This window comes from Halichoeres trimaculatus, unplaced genomic scaffold (assembly GCF_033239565.1).
Source record: "Halichoeres trimaculatus isolate MK-OKI-2021-1 unplaced genomic scaffold, fHalTri1.1 fHalTri1_scaffold_5, whole genome shotgun sequence".
In the NCBI taxonomy this organism is placed as follows: domain Eukaryota; kingdom Metazoa; phylum Chordata; class Actinopteri; order Labriformes; family Labridae; genus Halichoeres; species Halichoeres trimaculatus.
In genome coordinates, this window is record NW_027437183.1 from 3,596,817 (window position 1) to 3,617,713 (window position 20,897).

The following is a 20,897-nucleotide window of genomic DNA, read 5'->3' on the forward strand; positions in this document are numbered from 1 at the left end:
CGGTCATATGTTCCTGTGTACGTTCAAGTTCTCTGACAGCCTGTGTTGCATACTTTTATAAAGTGTTTGCACACTAATGCAGAGAACATAGGAACACAGGAGACAAGATGGTTGTGGGAGCTGAAGGAGTGAGCTTCTAATCCAATGTGCTCCACTAATCCATTGTTTTCTGAGCTCATTACAGCCAAGCTAACTACAGGGCAGCGTGCTGGAGTTTTATCTAAACTCCCAAAGCTCTGACTGGAATCAAACTCTCATAAAGACACTGAATATTCATTGTGTGATGTGAAAAGCTTTAACATTCAGAGTGACTGCAGGACCAACAGTAACAACAGGTTGTTGTCTGTTTAAGAGCATTTGGTCCCTCCCCCCTGGGGAACCCCTCTCTAGAGGGCGGGTCTTCACAGCTTTCCCTCATTCCCATTGGCTGGGACATAAGCTGTCTGTCTGCAGCCTCCTCTGAGATTGGCTGTGAGACAGATTTCCTGTGTTGATTCAAAGGAAGAGGGAGAGAGGGGAGGAAGGAGGGGAAGTTTGTAACGGAGAGGAAGAAGATGAGAGGAAAACAGAAAGATGTAGAAGGAATTTAGAGTGGAAAGGAAAGGTGAAATTTAAGGTATGGAGTGATGTGAGCGAAAGAAGAGGACATGATGGTTGTAACCCTGCAGCTCTGTGCGGTGTGTGAGGAAGAGGACGGTTAGACTGAAGTGACTGCTGTGAGTACTTAAAAACAATCTGACTAATCAACACTGACTCTCAGTCTGAGGCGTGACCCCTCTGAAAACTAACAGAAATCAAAGTTTGGATTTGAATTACATGTTTTTGGTATAGGCTGGATCTGGACATGTCGTCCCACAATGCAAATGAAATGGAGGAGCATCTCAGTAATTAAACTTTATCATGTAGATTTCAACACAGACTCTTTACATCTGGTCATTTGTGGGTCAAAGTGGAAGAAAATTCTTGCCAAACTAACAACTTCAGTCTTGGTTAAAGTAGTCATTGACTGCTAATAAGCAAACTTCAGCATCCTAAAAGGAGGACAAATTACGCACAATGGCTTCATTTATACACTTAATTTGATGACATTAAGTGTGTCAAGTTTGTCACTTAAACTACTGTGACATTAGACTAATGTTGCAAAAAAAAAAAGATTGGTTCAGAGACGTGGTCAGTTGGTGAAACTGATAAATGTCACTTGGTGTAACCAACGTTACTCATAAAAAAAACTCATATTACACAAAACATGACTATGATTATTATTTTAGCAGTCTAATACACTGTAAAATTTGAATTTTAAATGATTTTAAACTAACTGACCCAAGAATGGAGAGAGAACACTGATTTTAGTTGATGATTTGAGATTATATTTATTGTACGGTTTATGAGCAACATACAGCTGAGTAGCTCTTCGGCGCCATCTACTGCAGTGGAAGTCTGGAAGATGTATTGTACTTCCAACTCACCTAAAATATGAATTTTTATTTGAACCAAATTTTGTTAAGAGTTCAAATATCGATATTCTATCACAGGTCAAAGTGTTGGGATATATTTTGCCGTATCAGTATTTTCCCACACCTCCAGCAAATGCCCAAAATATGCAAATTTATAACAACATGCAGCACTTCATAACAAGTTTAACAAACTGAATGCACTGGAAATTGAATCAGATTGTTTTAATAAGACGAAAAAAACGCAGTAATTGCAAATGCACATAGTGCAGGTTTAAAACACTTTTACAAATTAACCTTTTTGGTGTGTTTTTCAATATATTTTTTTCTTTTGTAGTATATTTCTTGCAGATGTTATATTTATAAGGACATTACACTGAGATTGTCTAGGGAAAAAAAACTTAACTTCTCCTGACAAAATTCATAAAAAAAATTTAAAGGAGAAACTCATCAAGATATTGCCAAGAGGCACAGGGCTTGTCAGGACAAAAAGGAGAAACTTGATGGGAAACTGCCTTGAGAGAAGAAATTTGTCAAGACAATATTCTTCAGAGAGACCTTGGACAGGACATTTTCTAAAAAGTAGAATCTTGTCAGGGCATAAACTTGAAAGAAGATACATGTCAGGACAAACTCAGTTGAGACAAATGTCATTTTTGTCACGTCATTTTTTGGAGAGGACATATTTGACAGGCCAAAAAACATGAGGGAGAAACTTTTCAGGGGAATAATTTAAAGGAAAAAACTTAGCATAACTTAGCAGGATATTACCCAGGGAAGAGAAATGTGTCACGACATCCCCTAGAGGAGACACACTTGAGAGGAATTTATAGTGAGGAGTCATAAGTTGTTATCTTAAGCTGTCTGACTTCAAAAAGCTAGTGACCACATGGTAGCATGAGCAAACAGCACAGTGAGAAAGAAGAATCAGTGCACAAACACTCAGAGGTTTGTGTGTCTGCTCCAGGAATAGACACAGGGGGAGAAAGGGAGGGGGGTAAGAGGACAGGAGGGGTCGTGGACTTTGGAAGAACGAGTTTCACAGGCTGTAAGGAGGCATGAAGGAGGGGAATTAGCTCAAATGGTAGAGCGCTCGCTTAGCATGCGAGAGGTAGCGGGATCGATGCCCGCATTCTCCAGGAGACTTTTGACCCTTTCTCTACCTCAAGTCAAAAAGTGAAGAGCAGAGATTGATAGCATAGCTCGATCTGTCAGGAAACCCAGGTTAGCTTAACCCAGGATAGCATCAGAAACAGATGATTCACAGACTGCATCCATGTTTTAAAACTCTTCCTCTGACTGGCTGACTCTCTCAGGCTCATGGATCCTCCAGGTTGTCTAGTTTGATCCGGCTGTTGTTGACAATGAGCGGGCAGCAGAGCGACCTGGAGGGTCGCCTGGACGCCATGTTGTCCCGGATCGCTCTGGAGACACAGGAAATCAAAGACCTGGAGCAACAGCTGACAGATGGTGAGGTGACCACTGACTTATCATGAAAGTGGTCTTAAAGTCTTTGAAAGGTTCATCGTTAGTTAAACCTGAACTCTTTCCTCCTGCTGCAGGTCAGATTTTGGCCAATGAAGCTCTGCAAAGGGATCTGGAGGGGATCATCTCTGGGCTTCAGGGGTACCTGAGGGGACTGAGGGAGCAGGTATTTATCCACTCAACATACCTCCATTACTGTTTAAGTGATTCAATTCTTCGGCTGTCTAGGTTTGGGCACCAAGGACTGGTTCCAAATTTCTAAGCTTTGTGGATTTGTTAAGGCTTGTGAAATGTGGTTCTGCTTATCAATTTCTAACAGCCTCACATTTGTCATTCTTAAACCTCAATGATAATTCTTTTGTCCACATAAATATTGCTTTCTATCAAGCCAGGATAAAAGAGTTAATACCCAGAATTGGTCAAATCTCAAGCACCCGTTTACCATCATTTAACCCTAATTTTGAAAAAGAGAGAAACACTGAGAAAACGATTGAAACAGAGGGATAACAGTCAAAAATGCACTTTTCATGGCAACTGGTGTTGTTCACAAGCTTTCTAATTAAAGCTACTGATGGAAAATTACAGTTTGTTTTGGTTTTGGCTAAAGCCCAGCTAAAGACTAAAATCCAGGCTTATAAAGGCTAATTCACAAGCTAAATGCCAAAACAAAGGCTAAAGACTAAAACTCAGGCTTAAGGCTAAATCAAAGGCTAAAACACAGGCTAAAGACTAAACCACAGTCAAACAGACTCAAACAGGGGCTAAGGGCTATAACCAGGTTAAAGGCTAAAACACAGGCGAAAGGCTAAACCACAGGCTAAAGACTAAACTGCGGGCTAAGGATTAAAACTCAGGCTAAAGGCTAAAACTCAGGCTAGGGGCTAAAAAAACTCAGACTAAAGGCTTAAACACGAGCTAAAGACTAAAATTCGAGCTCAAGGCTAAACCACAGTCTAAAGGCTAAAACACAGGCTAAACTGTTTGTGCTAATGTTGATTCCAACCCACAGTCAGCAGTTATTCTGCAGTGGTCTGTTCAAACTTGAGAGTCTATCAATAAAATGAAGAGTGAGGTTACGTTAGCTCTGATTGGTAGATGACTGGCAGGACATAACCAGGATTCACTAACGTTACACATAACAGACATGTCTCAGAGCACTAGGCTGCTAGCTGCGCTAAATATAGACAGCTACTAAACTACGGTACAAACTGACAAAGTTTGCTTGTTGTCACGTTTCAAAGTGTAGCTCCAACTAACTGTTTAACAGCATAAATATCTTACCTTGTGACGTATCCAGTAAGAAGTTGTCTTGAACAAAGAAGAGTAGAGTTAAAAAGAAGACCTGATCTCTATTCATTTTTAAAAACAAAGACACGCCTTGATATCTTCATGACAGTGTGCTTGAGACTCCAGGCCAGAAGGTGTCACTGCAGTCTACTTCAAGTAGATTGTCCTCACTGGACGGTCCAGTTGGACTGTCCAGTGAGGACAATCTGCTTGCTATGCTGATTTATTAAACATTAAACTATCCATGGTCACATTTTGCTGTGTTTCCTTAATTTATCTGCCTCCTCTTATAATGTCGATATCCTGGTATAGCCACCTCGGGAGTCTTCAAGTTTAACCTTAATTTCTGTTTATATTTTATAATAATGGATGAAACTTGAAATGCTAAAAAGCTTTTGGAAGACATAACCTGAAATATGATAGAAAGCGTAAGTTTTGTTGAGTTCAACTTTCTGTAAAACATTCAGAAATAAAAACAAAGCTACAGAGACCTTGACTGGTTACGTATAGAGCTGTGAATAAATGAAACTGATGCTAAAGTGTTGTGAACAGGCTCACAGTGCTCAGCAGCAGGTCCAAAGTCTGCAGGCTGAAAACAAGAGTCTGCAGCTCCACCTGGAGGTCACTCAGAGACGCTGCAGTCAGCTGGAGGACGCCGCCAGAGCTCACCGACAGGTGTGTGCGTGCAGGTGACAAGAAGCAGCATGTGATAGATTTCTGTGGTGGATTCTTATGTCTGTCTCTGTCTATCTCCGTCTTTATTCTTTAGGACATGTGCATCCAGCACCAGGAGCTGTGTCTGCTGCGGGTGGAGGCCCAGGCTCTGAGAGACAGACAGGTGGAGAGCAGCAGACAGCAGGTGGGGCTGGAGGCTGAGCTGCAGCAGCTGAGGAAGGAGCTGAGCCGTCAGATCACACAGGGGGAGGTGACACTGAATCCAACAGCGTTTCATTAATCGTCATGTTTGTCATTTTTGGAGCATCTGTGAATTTAACATCTCTGCTTCTTTGTAGATGCAGCGTGATGCTCTGCAGGCGGCTGCTGACAAGGAGAAACAGACCACAGAGATCAGAGAGTCTGAGCTGCAGTCATCCATCGCCAGCCTGCAGGTCAGTTCAACAATAGGAGCAGAAAACTCACCTCTGATCAAAACCTGACACATTAAGCACCCAAAAACTGTTCGTCTGCCTTCAGGATGAGAAATTATTCCTGCACCGTGTAATTGAGAGACTTCAGACCCAACTGGACCAGACCGGAGCCCGCCACAGAGAGGGCACAATCCACCAAGACCTGACCAGAGTTCCCCTGGACTACATCACAGATTTTGTGACACATCAGGAGGTCTATAGCAAACCCAGTGAGCCAGACGGAGACAAATACAGGTAACAAAAAAAAAATTAAGAAGTCAAATAGTCATACTTTATGTCTCCACATGGGGGAGCTATTGGGCCACTGAAAAGCACCAAAAAGGCTTTCAGAGCAGTGGATCGTGATCCAGAAGGTTTTTGGGATCAGCTGCTCTAAACGAAGGTGGTAGCCCTTTGTTAGCACTGTCAGCTAACGGGAATAATCCTGTTTTACTGAAATTAATCCATAAACATCACAGGTTTCCGTTGTTTTTGCAGAGAAGTATTGGTGTAGAAAAGATGCAGATCTTCTCTGAGGGGTCAAAAAGGAAAACCCTTCATATATCTCAGAATGAAACAGATATTATCACTAAATCTACATCATATCTTTCTATTTGAGACTGACCTACAATCAGATTATTTCTATCCTTCAGGAAGTTGAAACTAAGCTAATTTGTGCACAATCTTAGATAAACAAAGCCAACAAAGTAACAAATGTACGACTGCTATTTTGGCCAGGTCTCTCTTGTAAAAGAGATTTTTTAATATCAATGGGACTTCCTGGTTAGATAAAGGTTATATAAAGAATAAAAAAAACTCAGTCAGAGGGTGTGAGCTACCCACGTGACCAGAAATAACCCTGACAAAGCTGAGGGAGCGGTCTGATTTGCATATTTCACTGAAGATCATGAAGAAAACAAAGAAAGCATCAAGAGGTGAGAGTCAAACTTGTCTGACAGATGAGTCACGCCTGCTTCAAACCAGTTCAGCTGCTCATGTTTCACACACGTTAATGCAAACTGTCCTCTGAGAAACCGAGAAACCGTCACTCTCTGTGGACAGTTCATGAGGACATTTAAGACAAAGCTGGATTCAGTTTAAGACTCAGTATCAAAAAATCGTGTTCCAGTTCCTCTCCTCGGTTCCTGACAGCGACTAACATTTTTCAGGATTAAACTCCAGAGAATTCTTATCTGCCATGACCTGTGGTGTTGCATTAAATTACATCACGTGACACAACATGAACTAAATTATGAGAAAATGGTCATCGTGGATCGTTCTGAAGTTTGGTTCAAGTTGGTTTAAAAAGATTCTGACACTACAAGAGAGGAAGCATGTCCAGTGTGACACTAACTTCAACACACTGTGAGGTTGAGAGAACACTGTGGCTAAACCGCCTACTACACTGGCAGTGCCTACTATTTTGGCTGAAGTAGTCAGTGTGCGAAAAACTTGCAAAATCTGCAGTGTACCAAAAATCTCTATGTCGTACTGATCCGGGAAAATTTCTCAGTATGCAACAGACCACTCTACCTGGCATACTGTTTCCCACAATGCACGGTGCTAACGCTGTTTGTCAATGCAGGTGGCAGGTTTTGGTGATTTACTGCCATCTACTGGAATGAGTCGATATAACAACTACAATACAACAACACTAAAGTGAAAAGTGATGCAAAGAAACACCAGTAAATCTCATCACTACCAGTCGTAAAAGAGGTGTTCACTTCTGCAAATTCATTAGCCTGTATAAATCACTAATTCACTTTTTAAAGCATAAGTGGATCATATAGAAGTAGTTTTTCCATCAGCTGTAAAAAATAAAAATCCCTTTCAAATTTATTTTCAGTAAATGATTTAACTTTTGGTGTAAGATTAGAAATTAAGTATGAAGATTCTGCTGTGATATGATTAACAAAGTAACTAAAAGACTGAGATCTGCCCATAGACTGTTTTCTACATTTATAATAAAGGCAAAAAAAAAAAAAAAAAAAAACATATCACCACAGCTGTAAAAACGTCTAAAACACGCATGGCTCACATTTATATTAAGGCAGAGGAATATTTCTCTTTTATCTCTGTTGGATACAAGTTCAGAGAGCTCCCTTCCAGACCTGGGACCTGCGAGGAGTCCATATGAAGCAGAAACATTATTTGATTTAAAGATAACGAGGAGAAAGAGGGGGAAACTCACCAGATTCTGAGTTCGCTATGTGTTTTTATCGTAGTCTTCTGTCTACGGTGGCCCTGAGAGCTCAGAGCGCTGCAAACACCACAACACAACACATTAGAATAACGTGCTGCAAATACACCACAACACTACAGAAGTGTTTCTAAAGGACACTAAAAAGTGATGCACATGTCCCGGGACACTTATTGACGTGGATTTTCAGTCACAGCGACGCTCAGCCTCTGTCTGTAACCGCATTACATCAAAAAAGGGGACTGGTTATTGGAAACATGTTAGTCTTTAGCTGCGTTTCCACCAAGCAGTACGGGTCGGTTCAGTACGGTTCAGTACGGTTTGGGACAGTTAAGTCTGATCCCGTTTGCGTTTCCACAGCAAACTGTGCCCTCTCGTGGTGGGCGGCGTGTAAGCGGCATGCCGGAAGCCGCAGCTGGTAAACAATAGCGCGACGCCGTAGCAGCTTACCCCGCGATTAAATCCAACAAAGAAGAAAACGCGACACAGTAAACAAAGAGCACGGATGGAAGACATGCAGCATTTCGTCCTCTCTGTGATTTTCATGTAACTCTCTGTTACAAAGTGCAATCAAGCTTCGTTTCAGAGAAGTCTGTGTGCCGCCAGGAGAAATGCAGCCGCTGTCGGGGTGAGTGACGATTCTTTTGACCAATCAACGGTCTGCAGTGTGTTGCTCCACCTCCCGAGAGCGGATCGGTTCAGTCTGGCACCCATACGAAAGGGTCCCAAAAAAGTGGGACGGCTCGTCTCGGTTTTTAGGGATCCGTCCCGGGATGAGTGTGTGGAAACGCCGCTAAAAGCGCACCGTACCGAGACGAACCGACCCGGACTGCTTGGTGGAAACGCGGCTTTTGTGATCCCTCAGATTAGACTTTTAGTAACCTGAAAATAACTGTTCCAACCATAAATTGTTATAATCAAAAAAAAGCTCTCTTTCAAGGACGTTCTCTTTAATGTCAGAGACAGCAGACGTCTCAATAAGGAAATTAAAAAAAATAACACAAAATAGTTCAAAACTGAGACTTTATGAACTGGAAATTACCCCTTAAAAACCCTCTAACGAAAACCACAATTTCCCCAAACACTGTCCGTGTTAAAGAGTCTACTTTTTTTTAAACAAAAGAGAAGTCCTTCCTTGCCTTCGCACATTTCCTGCCCTGAAGCTTGGGCTCAAAAATCCTCAAAACAAAGGAAAAATAGCCCCAAAAAAAGAATGATCTATCAAAAATGTTAGTCCAAGGCTTCTGCGCTATTTCCTACATCATTTTCTCAGTTACTCAGTTCCCTTTTTATTGTTTACTTTTCATTTCTCCTCATTATTAGCAAGGTGACAAGGCTAATATCTGAATCATGCGATTACAGTGTTACATAAATCAAAAACAGACTTTAACCTCATTTTTCAACACAAGTGACAGAGAGGAAACCATAGTAGAGCTGTGACTGATGTGTCGAGTTGTTTTTGTGTCAAATTGATGAAGATTTTTTTTTAATTTGCTTGTGTTTTGTCTTTTTGTGTGTGTGTTTTCTTGAGCTGCATCACTGTGAGCTCGCACGGCCACCGTATATTTCGATCTTTCACAAATTGAAATCAGGAATCTGTAAAATTGAAACGGTAAATTCATGATTTGTGGGTTATCATGAAATCAACAGCTTCATGATTTCCTCCTGCTACTGTTGTGGTTTACAGTCTGCGCACACCTCAACTTTTGTTTATGTAAACACTCAGAGGTGCTGCTGAGCAATGCCCGTTCAAAAACAAGCTTCCCGACGAGGATGGGATTCGAACCCACGCGTGCAGAGCACAATGGATTAGCAGTCCATCGCCTTAACCACTCGGCCACCTCGTCGTGCTCCTGTGGGTGTGAAATTCATGTTTAGTGTCAGGATTCCCGCAGACGTTCAAAGGTTGACACGGCAGGCTTTGTAGAAACTGTCAGGCAGAGAGAAAAGAGGACATAAAGGGCTGGAAACAGGCGCGGCGTCCTCGGGGGATCCTGTTTGTGCAGCAGGAAGCTGAGTGCAGAGAGATAAGGTTTGATCTTTAAAGCAGAGCGGCACAGTCACATGACTCGGACGGCTGCTGGCTGTGAGAGCGGAGGTCACAGCAGGTTTCTGAAAGGCAACACCAGAGTTACACGATCCGGCTCACTTTCAGGTCCAAACCAGAGTTTCCAGAAAACCCTCGAGATTCCTCTTCTGCTCTCACAGCTGGAGACACAGAGGGGAAAACTTTGGAGAATGCGGGCATCGATCCCGCTACCTCTCGCATGCTAAGCGAGCGCTCTACCATTTGAGCTAATTCCCCTGTATGTTAAAGGAGCAGTCTGCAATTTTAAAAACTTTAAAGTCTAAAGCATTGTTTGTTGTTGTGATTTATAAAATGTGGCTTCACTGTGTGGAAAACTGACCACAGTATACTTTCACATCCATAGCCAGGAGCAGAAAGCCCAGCCGGTCTGTGGGGAGGAGCAGGACCAGGAGTCCGAGTGGAGGCTGAGAGAGGAGCTGGAGGATCAGAGAGTCAAACTGCAGAGCTCTCAGAGCAGAAACAGAGACATTCAACACAAACTGGTGAGAGAAACTGAGTCTGAGCAGACGCATCGTCTTGAGGAGGAAGATTTTCTGAAAGTGTTTGTTTTCATCGTGCAGGAGGCGGAGCTGCAGCAGAGCCGCGTGCAGCTTCAGGAGGTGCTGAAGGAGAGAGACGAGCTTCTGGAGCAGGTCAGAGGAGGATATGTTCACCTGAGTCTGTTTTATTACTGTCAACTAGGGCTACAGGTTATTTTAGTAATCGATTACTCTGACGATTATATTTAGAATTAATCAATGAATCGGGGAAAAAAAGGATGAGAATGCATTACAGTAGATGACAGATGACATGAATGTATTGTCACTTAAAGAATCAACAGTTTGGGAAAAATAACAGAAAATATATTTTTATGTCATCAGATTAAGAACTTTGTGGACCAAAAAGGCAAATAAATAAAGATTACAGGGGGGAAAATAAGTATTGAACGCGTCAACTTTTTTCTCATTACATTTGTTTCCAAAGATGCAATTCAAACCAAATTTCTACCAGACATTGGTATTAACTCAAATAATCCACACATGAAAAGAAATCACAACGTTCAGGTCCATTAATAATGATTATGGTGAATTAAGTACGATAACACAGGAAAAAAGTATTGAACACACCATGGAAAGGCTGTATACTTTGGCAAGGAAATGCACCATACCACCTGAAATCTGTCAGTAATTATTACTCGAACTTCCAATTAGTGCAAACCAACATCAGCTGAGCTAGAGCAAATTGATGGTCCTATAAAAAAGGTTGTTTTTTCACCAAGTCGTTAAATACCACACACCTCATTGAAGATTTCTGACCAGAGAGTCAGAAAGATAGTCAGAAGAGGACTCAATGAGCCAAGGAGCACCCTGAAAGTGCTCCAGAAAGACTTGGAGGCAGCAGGTACAATTGTTACAGAGAAAACAATAGGCAATGCACTCCACCACCATGGCCTCTATGGACACTCAGCCCGCAAGACTCCATTCCTCAAGAAAAGGCATGTTGAAGCTGGTTTAAAGTTTGCTAAACAGCATCTTGACAAGCCTGTAGAATACTGGGAGAATGTTGTCTGGTCAGATGAGACCAAAACTGAACTTTTGGGCAGTCATACTACAGACCATGTTTGGAGGAGAAATGGCACTGCACATCAGCCAAAAAACACTACACCAACAGTGAAGTTTGGAGGTGGAAGCATCATGGCATGGGGTTGTTTCTCATCTCATGGTGTTGGCAAACTTCATATAACTGACGGAGCAATGAATGGAGCCATGTATGGGGAAATTCTTGATCTGAATCTGCTGCCATCCACCAGGATGATGAAGATGAGACGTGGCTGGACCTTCCAGCAGGACAACCATCCAAAGCACACGGCAAAGTTGACTCTCAAATGGTTTCAGAAAAAGAAAATCAATCTGTTAGAACGGCCTATTCAATCACCTGACTTCAATCCAACTGAACATTTGTGGAAAGAAGTAAAGAAAAGGGTTCACCAGAGGGCACCAAAGAATATTCCAGATTTAAAGACAATCTGTGCAGAGGAATGGGCCAAAATCACACCTGAGCAGTTAATTCCACATAATCATTATTTATGGACCTGAACGTTGTGATTTCTTTTCATGTGTGGATTATTTGAGTTAATACCAATGTCTGGGAGAAATTTTGTTTGAATTGCATCTTTGGAAATAAATGTGATGAGAAAAAAGGGTGACGCATTCAATACTTATTTTCCCGACTGTGTGTCCTCAATCTTTTTACCCGTAGGTCAAACAGTTCACCCCCTCTGCCCTTCCACTATCTGTAGCAGCTAACGCTAATGCTAACGTTGGTTTAATGAACTCCTCGTGTTTTCAAACGGGGTGACGGTTTGATAATAAGACTAAAAGAGTCCAAAAAGACAAACCATGCATTTCACAACATATAAAGGAGTGTATCTGGGATTTTGTAGCTCCTCACCTTGCTGTGAGCTCCCAGCTTGTCATCGATGAGCTCAACATGTTTGCAGTTTAAGTGCTGGATCATTGCAGTCGTACTGCATCCATTGTGGAAAAACGTCAACACTTTTACTGATTAATTTTTATTAATTTTATCAATTCATTGTTGCAGCCCTACTGTCTAAGAGCAGCAGTGAACAGCAGTGCATGCTGGGACTGATGTAGTGTGGTGTTTTAGCTGCGTTCACAGAGCAGCATGAACCAGAGGAGCTTCCACGAGCTGAACGAGAAGCTACGGCAGCTCAGCAGGTCCATGTGTGACTGCGATCAGCTGACTGTGGATGAGCTGAAGTCGACCGTGGAGCAGCTGAGACGTCTGAACCACACGGTGGAGCTGCTGCACACCAACTCTGACCAGGTACTTCACTTCCTGTAAACACACAGAAAACGGTTTGACCCAGAATAAAAAAAACTCTGTGTCTGTCAGAACTCTGAAGACGAGCTCGACAGCAGCGGGGACTCACACACGCTGCAGAGCGAGCACACACACACCGTGGAGGAGCTGAAGGCAGAGCTGGCCAAAGCTCAGAGACGCACACAGAGACTGAGACTGAAGCTGGAGAAGACCAGGACCAGGACCAGGACTGGAGACGGGGGACTGTGGTGCTTCATACCCCCTGGACACAGCGTGAGACTTTCCCCTCTTCTTTTTGAAAACGTAGACTGAGTCTGAGTCTGGTCTTCCTCTCTAAACCCTCTCCGTCTCTTAGGCTCACAGTCTGGGCTCTCAGGGCACTCAGGACTCTGGTTTGGGTCTGCACAACCTCAGTTCTCCTGAAAGGGGGCGACACCAGGACAAACCCCCAACAGGAGGAGGGTACTGGGTCTACATCCCCCCAGCACACCCTGACACAGGTACAGGTCTAACTGAATCCATTTGATGTGAGTGTGGACGAGTCCTGAGCTGTGATCCGTCTCCAGGAGCCGAGTGGAGGGACAGCGGAGGAGGCAGTGACGCTGAGAGGAGCCCCAGACGACCAACAACTCCTCCTGCTCCTCCTCCTGCTTCTACTGGACTCTCTGAGAGCCAGACCCCCCTCACCGGACCCTCCTGGCTGCTCCCACCTGCAGCTGTAGTCTACAGTCGTCCAGCAGGAGGCGCTGTGCTGCACTGTAACGTCCCAGAGCACAAAGACAAAGTGAGAATTCATCATATTTCCCCTGTGAGACATCGTTAAGTGTTTACCTTAACACACTGTTTACATGTGTGTATGTGTGTGTGTGTGTGTGTGTGTGAGTCAGGAGGTTAAAAGATGTGTGTGTGAGTGTGTGTGCAAAGGAGCAGAGCCGCTGGAGGAGAAGAAGAACAAACTACGAACGGAGACCAGAAAACTACGACACACACTGCGACGAAACAGGTAACGGTTTGTCCTGATCGCATGTTTGAGGAATTTTATCAGTCTTTATTTATATAGTGCCGTGTGTGTGTTTGTGTGCGTGTGTGTGTGTGTGTGTGCAGGAGTGTTACTCAGGTGTGTGATGAGGTGGAGTGTGTGGAGAAAACTCTGCTGAAGCGACGAGCCGAGCTCCGACAGGCTGACAGACTGCTGCTGGAGGCTCAGAGCTGCATACACAGCTCCAGAGACAAGGTACACACACACACACACACACACACACACACACACACACACACACACACACTCAAAGCTGCAGTCTTGGATCATCTGTTGGGCTCTGTTTTCCCTCCAGGCCAGCTCAGCTCAACAGGAGGCTGACCTCCTGCTGCAAACAGCTCAGGACAGCGCCACCTGTCTGCTGGAGGCCACGCTGCAAATCAGGTAACACACACACACACACTCACACACACACAGGCTGACCTCTGACCTCCTGACTCAGACCAAAATGTCTGACTCTTTGTCGTCATTCTCTGACGGTCTCCAGAGAGCTGCAGGAAGAGGTGGAGGAGCTGGAGAGGAGGAGGAAGGAGGAGGAGCACAGTCTGAGGGAGGTGAAGGAGGAGCTGAGGAGCAGGAGAGAGGAGTTCAAACAGCTGGACACAGAGATCCACTCAGCTACAGACAGGTACTCAGCAAGGAGAGGCTTCAGCTTAGCTCTCTGTGAACCAGGAGTCCAACACTGTGTGTGTGTGTGTGTGTGTGTGTGTGTGTGTGTGTGTGTACACTCTCAGGTTCTCCTCGCTGCTGTCAGATCTTCAGGAGTCTGAGAAGAGTCTGCTCTCCGTCAGCAGCCAGGTAAAAACTGTTTTGACCTTTTTTATTGACCAGATGTTGTTAAAAACATGGCCCAAGTGTAAACTTTTCCATCAGTTTATCGCTGCATTTCCCTCTTTCTTTCTTTCTTTTCTTCGTTCCGTTTTTTTTGTCTGTCTTTTTCTTCTGATGAAGCTTTTTAACACTTTCCTTCTCTCTGTCATTTTCACATTCATTCCCTCTTTCTTCCGTCTCTTTGTTCTCATTCGTTATTCTTTTTTTCCTTCTTTCTTTGCATCTCACTTTCTTTCCCTCTTTTACTCTTTTTTTTTACCCTTTTTTCTCTTCTTATACTTCTTTTCTGTGTCTTTCTTTCCATTATTTTTCCTTCTTTCTCTCTTGTTCGTGTTAAATGCTTTCTTTTTGTTTCTTTCCTCTTCTCTTTGTCTTTCTTAGTTTTTCTTCTTTCTTTATTTTCTTGTTCCAATCCTTATTGCTTACATCCTTTAAATCTTTCCTCATTTCCTTCCTTCTTTCTTTTTCTATCTTTTAATATTTCTGTCCTTTTTCCTGACATATTTCTCCTTTTCTATTTTGCTTTCCTTCCTTTTTGTCTTCTTCCTGTCAGTCCTTTTTTCTGTTTAGTCTCTTCTTTTATAAAAACGTGCCTTCCTTTTTCCCTAACTTTTCACTTTCTTTTCTCCTTTTCTGTTATTCTCTTCTTTTTCTTTTTGTCTTATTCTCTCATTTTTGCTTTTTTTTCTATTTTTGTCTATTTGTGTACAGCACTTTGCTTCATCTGTGGTTGTTTTTGGGGTGCTTTATAAATAAAGATGAGTTGATGAGTTGAGTTATTTTTCTCTCATTTGTATTTTCATTAAGTCTTTCCTTCTTTCTTGTTTTTTTTTTCTTTTGTCTTATCTGCACACGTTATGCTTTGTTATAATTTGAAATTATTTTGTCTTCACCATAGACTGTATAAAGCATAGACGTAGTCTCACCGATGTCACTCGTCTGTTTCTGAAACGGAGAACGAAGCAGATCGGCTATAGCGGCCATATTGGTAGTGGCATGGTCTTCACATACAGCTATAGGGCGCCTGTCGGTCACATGACCCTGAGCTGTGCCTCTGATTGGGCAAGCTCACGATCTTAATATCCTCTGAACGGCCGAGTTAGTAAAAAATTCACCCCCCGTACAGTGTGAGCTGATATTGAAATCAGCGACTCAAACAGGAGATGTTTTTTGAACCAGGCTGTAAATAGGTTAATTTCTGCTTTGAAAACAGCTTTTTTTTTGGCTTGGTGTGTTTGTCACTTCTGCTACTTCTGGAGCCAGCCTCAGCTCAAGTGAAGACTCGTGAAACAGCAGATTTTAGCATTTCAGCATTGTCTCATATTCTTAGACTGGAGGTTGAAGTCCAGAAGTTTGATAAGTTAGAGAACGATGCTGTAAGCACCTGTGTCGTCCTGCAGGTGGAGCAGCAGGAGCAGAGTCTGCTCCAGAGGAGGGAGGAGGTGAGGAGACTGGAGGAGGTCAGAGAGGAGAAGAAACGCCTGCAGGACTCAGTCCAGGTGAGCAGAGGAGAGAGCTGAGAGTTGATTTTTCTTTACGGCAGGATTATAAACTCTACACTCTGTGTGTGCAGGAGCTGTTTGAGCAGCAGGAGGCGCTGCTGAGTAAAAGGAGGTGCACACTCTCTGCTCTGAGAGAAGAGGAGCAGCGACTGATCACTGTGCAGTCTGAACTGGACTCTCACAGAGCAGGTAACCACACAAACACCTGACGCTCTGTGTGTGAAACAGGAAGTTTGTGGATCTTTAAAATAATTTCATGTGTCTGTGAGTCCAGACCTGAAGCGGCTCCTCCAGGAGATCCTTGCAGAGCAGCAGGCGCTGGAGGAGGTGAAAACCAAACGCACCCAGCGTCTGCAGCGGCTCCAGAAGAAGCAGGATCAGCTGGACGGGGTGAGCGCTGAGGTGGACCGGACTCAGGAGGAGCTGGACAGGAAGAAGGCCGACGTGGACCGGCTGAGAGGAGAGCTGGTGGAGCTAAAGGAGGAAGTGGGACAGAAACAAGAGGAGCTGGAGAAGACGAGAGAGGAGGTGCTCAGGAAGAAGGAGGAATGTGACCAGATGACGGAGGATGTGATGAAGAGGAGAGAAGAGCTGACGGAGGCAGAGACACGTCTGAGAGAGACGAAGCTACAGCAGACAGAGCTGCAGGTTCATGAAAACATGGATTTACAGACAGGAAAACAAAGATTTCTGTGATCTGATGTTTTATTTTTTATTCAGGAGCTGCAGGAGGAGCTGAGCAGGAGGAGAGAGGAGAGGAGGAGCTTAGAGGAGCAGTGTAAACACCTGGAGGCCAGACGGAGACACGCCGACAGGTACGAACACACGTTAAAAATACTTCACACTAAGTTTTTAAAACATGTACTGATGATTTAAGTTTGTGTGTGTGTGTGTGTGTGTGTGTGTGTGTGTGTGTGTGTGTGTGTGTGTGTGTGTGTGTGTGGTAGGAGTCTGTCAGCTGTGGACGTGGAGCTGGTCAAACAGAAAGAGGAGCTCAGTCGTCTCAAACAGGAAGTGGACAAAGAATCAGCAGCTGTTCAGGAGCAGCTCAACGGTAAAACATCAAACCTAAAAAAATACAAAATACATTTTTTTCTCTGAGGTAAAAAAAAAAAGTGCCAGTGAAATGATATTTTATCTTGAATAAATGAAAATGTGTGTGTGTATATATATATATATATATATATATATATATATATATATATATATATTCCATTTTTTAAACAAATCTCACACCGAAATAATCAAATGAATAACACAAATAAACAAAATCTCTTCAAACAAACAACCTCGGGTTTGCATGTGTTCCTAGTTTAGGATTTACATATTGTTAAGGAAAAACTGCCCTCTGCTATGGAAGCCCATTTGCGCCAGGGAAAAAAAGACAAAAAAAAGTTCAAATTATGAGATAAAAAGTCATAATCTGGATCTGGATCAGCTCTAAAATTGAATCTTTTCTTGCTTATCCCATTTTGAACATTTCCTGAAAATTTCATTAAGATCTGTTTGTTATTTCTGAGTTATGTTGTTCACAGACAAACTCTCACAATAACATTACCTCCTTGGAGGAAGTAATAAGGCTACTGCTTCTGCTGTCTCATCATTTTGACTTTTCATTTCACAATTTAGGGGCTGCAACTAACGATTATTTTTAAAGTCAATTAGTCTATTGGTTATTTTTTCAATTAATCTCGATTATTTTGTGTTTCAACCTAATTTGACCTTTAAAATTCAGCCTGTGTTGCATTTTTAATGTATTTACCCAGAGTTAGTTTGTCTTTATTTCATTCATGATGACAGAAAAATATAAGTACTATACAAAAAAACAAAAAAAACAAACAAACTACATCTCAAAATGAATGAAGCAGGTAACAGGGAAATGAAGTGTTGGACAGACCGCTTATTAGTGACTTTGGGCTTATTTTCTAATGTTTTTTTGCTTATTGGGGCTTGTTTTGCTCTCTGTATGATCCCGCCTGACTCTCTCCCAGGTCTCCATGACAACACGCTTAGTTTTGTTTCTCTACATGCGCTTTTTCACTCATGCGCACTCCACCCCTCCTTCCCCCTGCTGAGTGTTACCGGTGCAGTGAGAGCTCGAGAGTGAGAGCTCCTTCAGATAAATGTCCTCTCTTTTCAAAAGTTTGGGGAGTTTTGACTCTACTTTGTGACTCAGATCCTGAAAAACTGTCTGTAACAGAGAGTGAAGGAGACTCTCTAAATCACGTTATCAGACGCTAAACTCCGGGAGCTGTCAGGCTGTCCAAGCCGGAGATGCAGAGCCTCCGTCAGCGCACAGCGCTCTCTGGGAGTGGAGAATTTTACTCATCAGTATTCCTCACGTTTGAACTTAGTGATCTTTTCCCATTAAAGTATCTGTTAACGTGGAGCCTCATGCAGTGAACTGAAGTTACGAGTAAGCATTAACCACCTGGTGTTTGATTTCCAGGCCATATGACAAAAACAATAAAAACAATAATATGACGCATCAACTATTAAAAAGTACATCGATTAATTTTTTATAGTCAATGATGTCGACTAATCGTTGCAGCCCAATTACAATTATGACTTCTTTATCTCCTGATTTTACCTTTTTTTGTCTTTTTTATTCTTGGCAGAAATGGGCTTCCATACTCTGCTCTTCAGATCAGGCATCACGTTTTTTTAAAATCTGAGCTGATTTGAATCCTCACACATTTGTGTCAATTTTTAACTGTGATGTGATGCATCTTTACAGCCCTGATAGTTATCCAATCCAAACACTTGTTATGTTTCTGTGATTGATAATCCACCAAGGTGTGAAAGCTCTCTGAGCGACATGATGTACTTAATGATGAAATATAATTGCTGTTGTTGTTGTTCTCCATGAATTCTCAAATGTATCGTTTTATAAAAACAGCAGAAAAACAGTTAAAAGCACATTTTTACTTTCTTATTGACAAATGACAGTTTTTAACTTTGTGTTTCAGTCGTTGTCTTCTGTTCTTGATTCTTGATAAATTTCTTTCTTCTCAGATAATTCTGCAGGAACTTTTAGGCTAAAATTTGACCACAAAAACAAAAACTCAGTTTGAAACTCCTCACTCCTGTTTAAAATGATGGAGGGAAGAACATTTCTGAACAAAGAGTCAGAAAAGCAGCTTTTCATGGGGCTGAATGTTTTTTTCATTTGAGGAACAGATGGGTTGATAAATTTAAAAAGCTCAAAATAAAGTTACAAATACACACGTGTACACTTACAGGTACCTACTGCATACTTATGTAAGTTTATAAATAGGAGAAACAAGTATAGACATACATACATAAAGCCGTACATTAGTCATAAAGTAAAATACCCAGTAAAACACTCTGATTTATAACTCTTCTTCCTGTTTGTGCGTCAGAGAGCTCAGAGCTGCTGTCTCTGCTCAGTGAACGCGTGGAGGAGAGGAAGAAGGAGCTGCAGAGCCTGGAGCAGGTGAACAAACACCCTGTGTGTGTGTCTTTGTGTGTGTATATAAATATAAACACACACACACACTGTAGTGTTTTCACGCAGAAAGTCTCTGTGCTCTACAGGAAGTGAACGTGTCCAGCGAGCGTCAGCAGCAGAGAGAAGAAGAAGAGAAGGAGCTGGAGAGACGGCTCCAACACAAACAGGTGAAATAAACCAGTCACATCTTTAAATTAAAGGGAGGTTACACCTATTCAGTCTTCTGGTTAAAAAAAAAAAAAACTAAATTTTTTAAAAAATAGTAATAACAGGAGCAAATATCCATCTTTGTTCTTCCAAAATCATGAAAAAATATTAAAATATGGCGTCATATTTCTCTCTCAGAGGCTGTGCAGTGACTTGGAGGATATTCAAACTGCAGTTACTCAGCTGGAGGACAGGGGGCGACGTCTCGCTGAACAGCAGCAGCAACTCACCCAGCTCGGTCAGCGAACACTCGAACAATATTTACCCTCAATTCATTGTTTTATTCATGTTTATGTGATTATAAATTCTGTGACTTGTCGTGGCTGATAGAGGACGAGCTCTGCGAGAAGGAGAAGTGCCTCTGCATGAAGGGGGAGGAGCTAAAACAGAAGGAAGAGGGGCTAAAGCAGAAGGAGGAGGAGCTTGTGAGGAAAGAGGAAAAGCTTCATGTGAAGGAAGAACTTTTCAAGAAAGATGAGGTGAAGAAATAAATCACAAATAATCCACAAATCATAAAAAAACTTTGCCAAATCTTATGTTTTTGTTTTTGTCTGTAAGGATTTCAACAAAGAGGAGGAGGGGGAGGAGTTTTACCTGTCGACAGGTGGACTCAGATCAGACTTCAGCGCTGAGGTGAGTTCAGGAAGCAGACTGTTCAGCAATCTAAGACGCTGATCTCTGCTCATTACACACTGACAGAGTTCAGGTCAGTAGATAAGAAAACAATCTCATTGGTTTAACTTTTTGTGTTTCAGGAGGAGAGGTGGGAGGTGGAGCTGCAGCGAGAGAAACTGAGACAACGAGAGGATCGTCTGAAAGTAAATATTTTATTATCACCTTCAAAAACCAACGATCAGTTCAGTCCATGAGTCAGTTTGAGCTCAAAGATCTTAAGATGAGGTTTAAAGATGAAATCTGACTCTCTGTCGCCCCCTTGTGGAGGCTCGTCTGCGCTGCAGGTTTTGGACTCAGCAGGAGAACCTGAATGTGAGACGTCTGGAGACCGAGGGGAGTTTACTGGGACTGAAACACAAACTGGACCAGCTGGACTCTCTGCTCACACACACTCCGTGACACACACTGTGCAGGGGGAGCTTAAAGAGCATTTATTAGTCTTTATTTTTGTCCCTCTGGTGCCCCTGTAGCTTTATTCTCTTTAAAGCTCTGTTTCCACCAAACAGTCCGGTTTAGCCAACCATGCCCCCTTGTGGTAGGCTGCGTGTAAGCTGGATGCAGACAGCCGCATCAGTAACATAATAGCGTGACACTGTAGCAGCGTGACACAGTTTACCCCGCTAATAAATCCAACGAAGAAGAAAAACACGACACAGTGAACAAAGAGCAACGATGGAAAGGCTCTTTGATACAAACAACAATCAAGCTT

The 20,897-nt window shown here is 42.6% G+C and overlaps 1 protein-coding gene and 3 non-coding genes across 4 annotated transcripts; 2 read left to right on the forward strand and 2 right to left on the reverse strand.

The window, feature by feature from the left end:
• The first annotated feature begins 512 nt into the window (after nt 1–512).
• cntrl (centriolin) lies at nt 513–20,596 on the forward strand. The gene is made up of 30 exons (XM_074670670.1): nt 513–716; nt 2,768–2,921; nt 3,014–3,102; nt 4,776–4,898; nt 4,993–5,148; nt 5,237–5,332; nt 5,418–5,605; nt 9,983–10,121; nt 10,200–10,271; nt 12,286–12,465; nt 12,535–12,735; nt 12,818–12,962; nt 13,029–13,246; nt 13,350–13,465; nt 13,567–13,696; nt 13,797–13,885; nt 13,989–14,129; nt 14,236–14,299; nt 15,733–15,831; nt 15,906–16,023; nt 16,109–16,482; nt 16,555–16,649; nt 16,782–16,888; nt 19,218–19,291; nt 19,393–19,473; nt 19,652–19,751; nt 19,844–19,992; nt 20,072–20,146; nt 20,269–20,331; nt 20,456–20,596. The coding sequence occupies exons 2-30, from the start codon at nt 2,816–2,818 to the stop codon at nt 20,585–20,587; spliced, it is 3,720 nt and encodes a 1,239-aa protein (XP_074526771.1). The 5' UTR covers nt 513–716; nt 2,768–2,815; the 3' UTR covers nt 20,588–20,596.
• On the forward strand, nt 2,518–2,590 carry trnaa-agc (transfer RNA alanine (anticodon AGC)). Its single transcript has one exon. It is a non-coding gene; the product is annotated as a tRNA-Ala (tRNA).
• Nucleotides 9,316–9,397, reverse strand: trnas-gcu (transfer RNA serine (anticodon GCU)). The gene has a single exon. It is a non-coding gene; the product is annotated as a tRNA-Ser (tRNA).
• Nucleotides 9,783–9,855, reverse strand: trnaa-agc (transfer RNA alanine (anticodon AGC)). The gene has a single exon. It is a non-coding gene; the product is annotated as a tRNA-Ala (tRNA).
• Nucleotides 20,597–20,897: the final 301 nt, after the last annotated feature.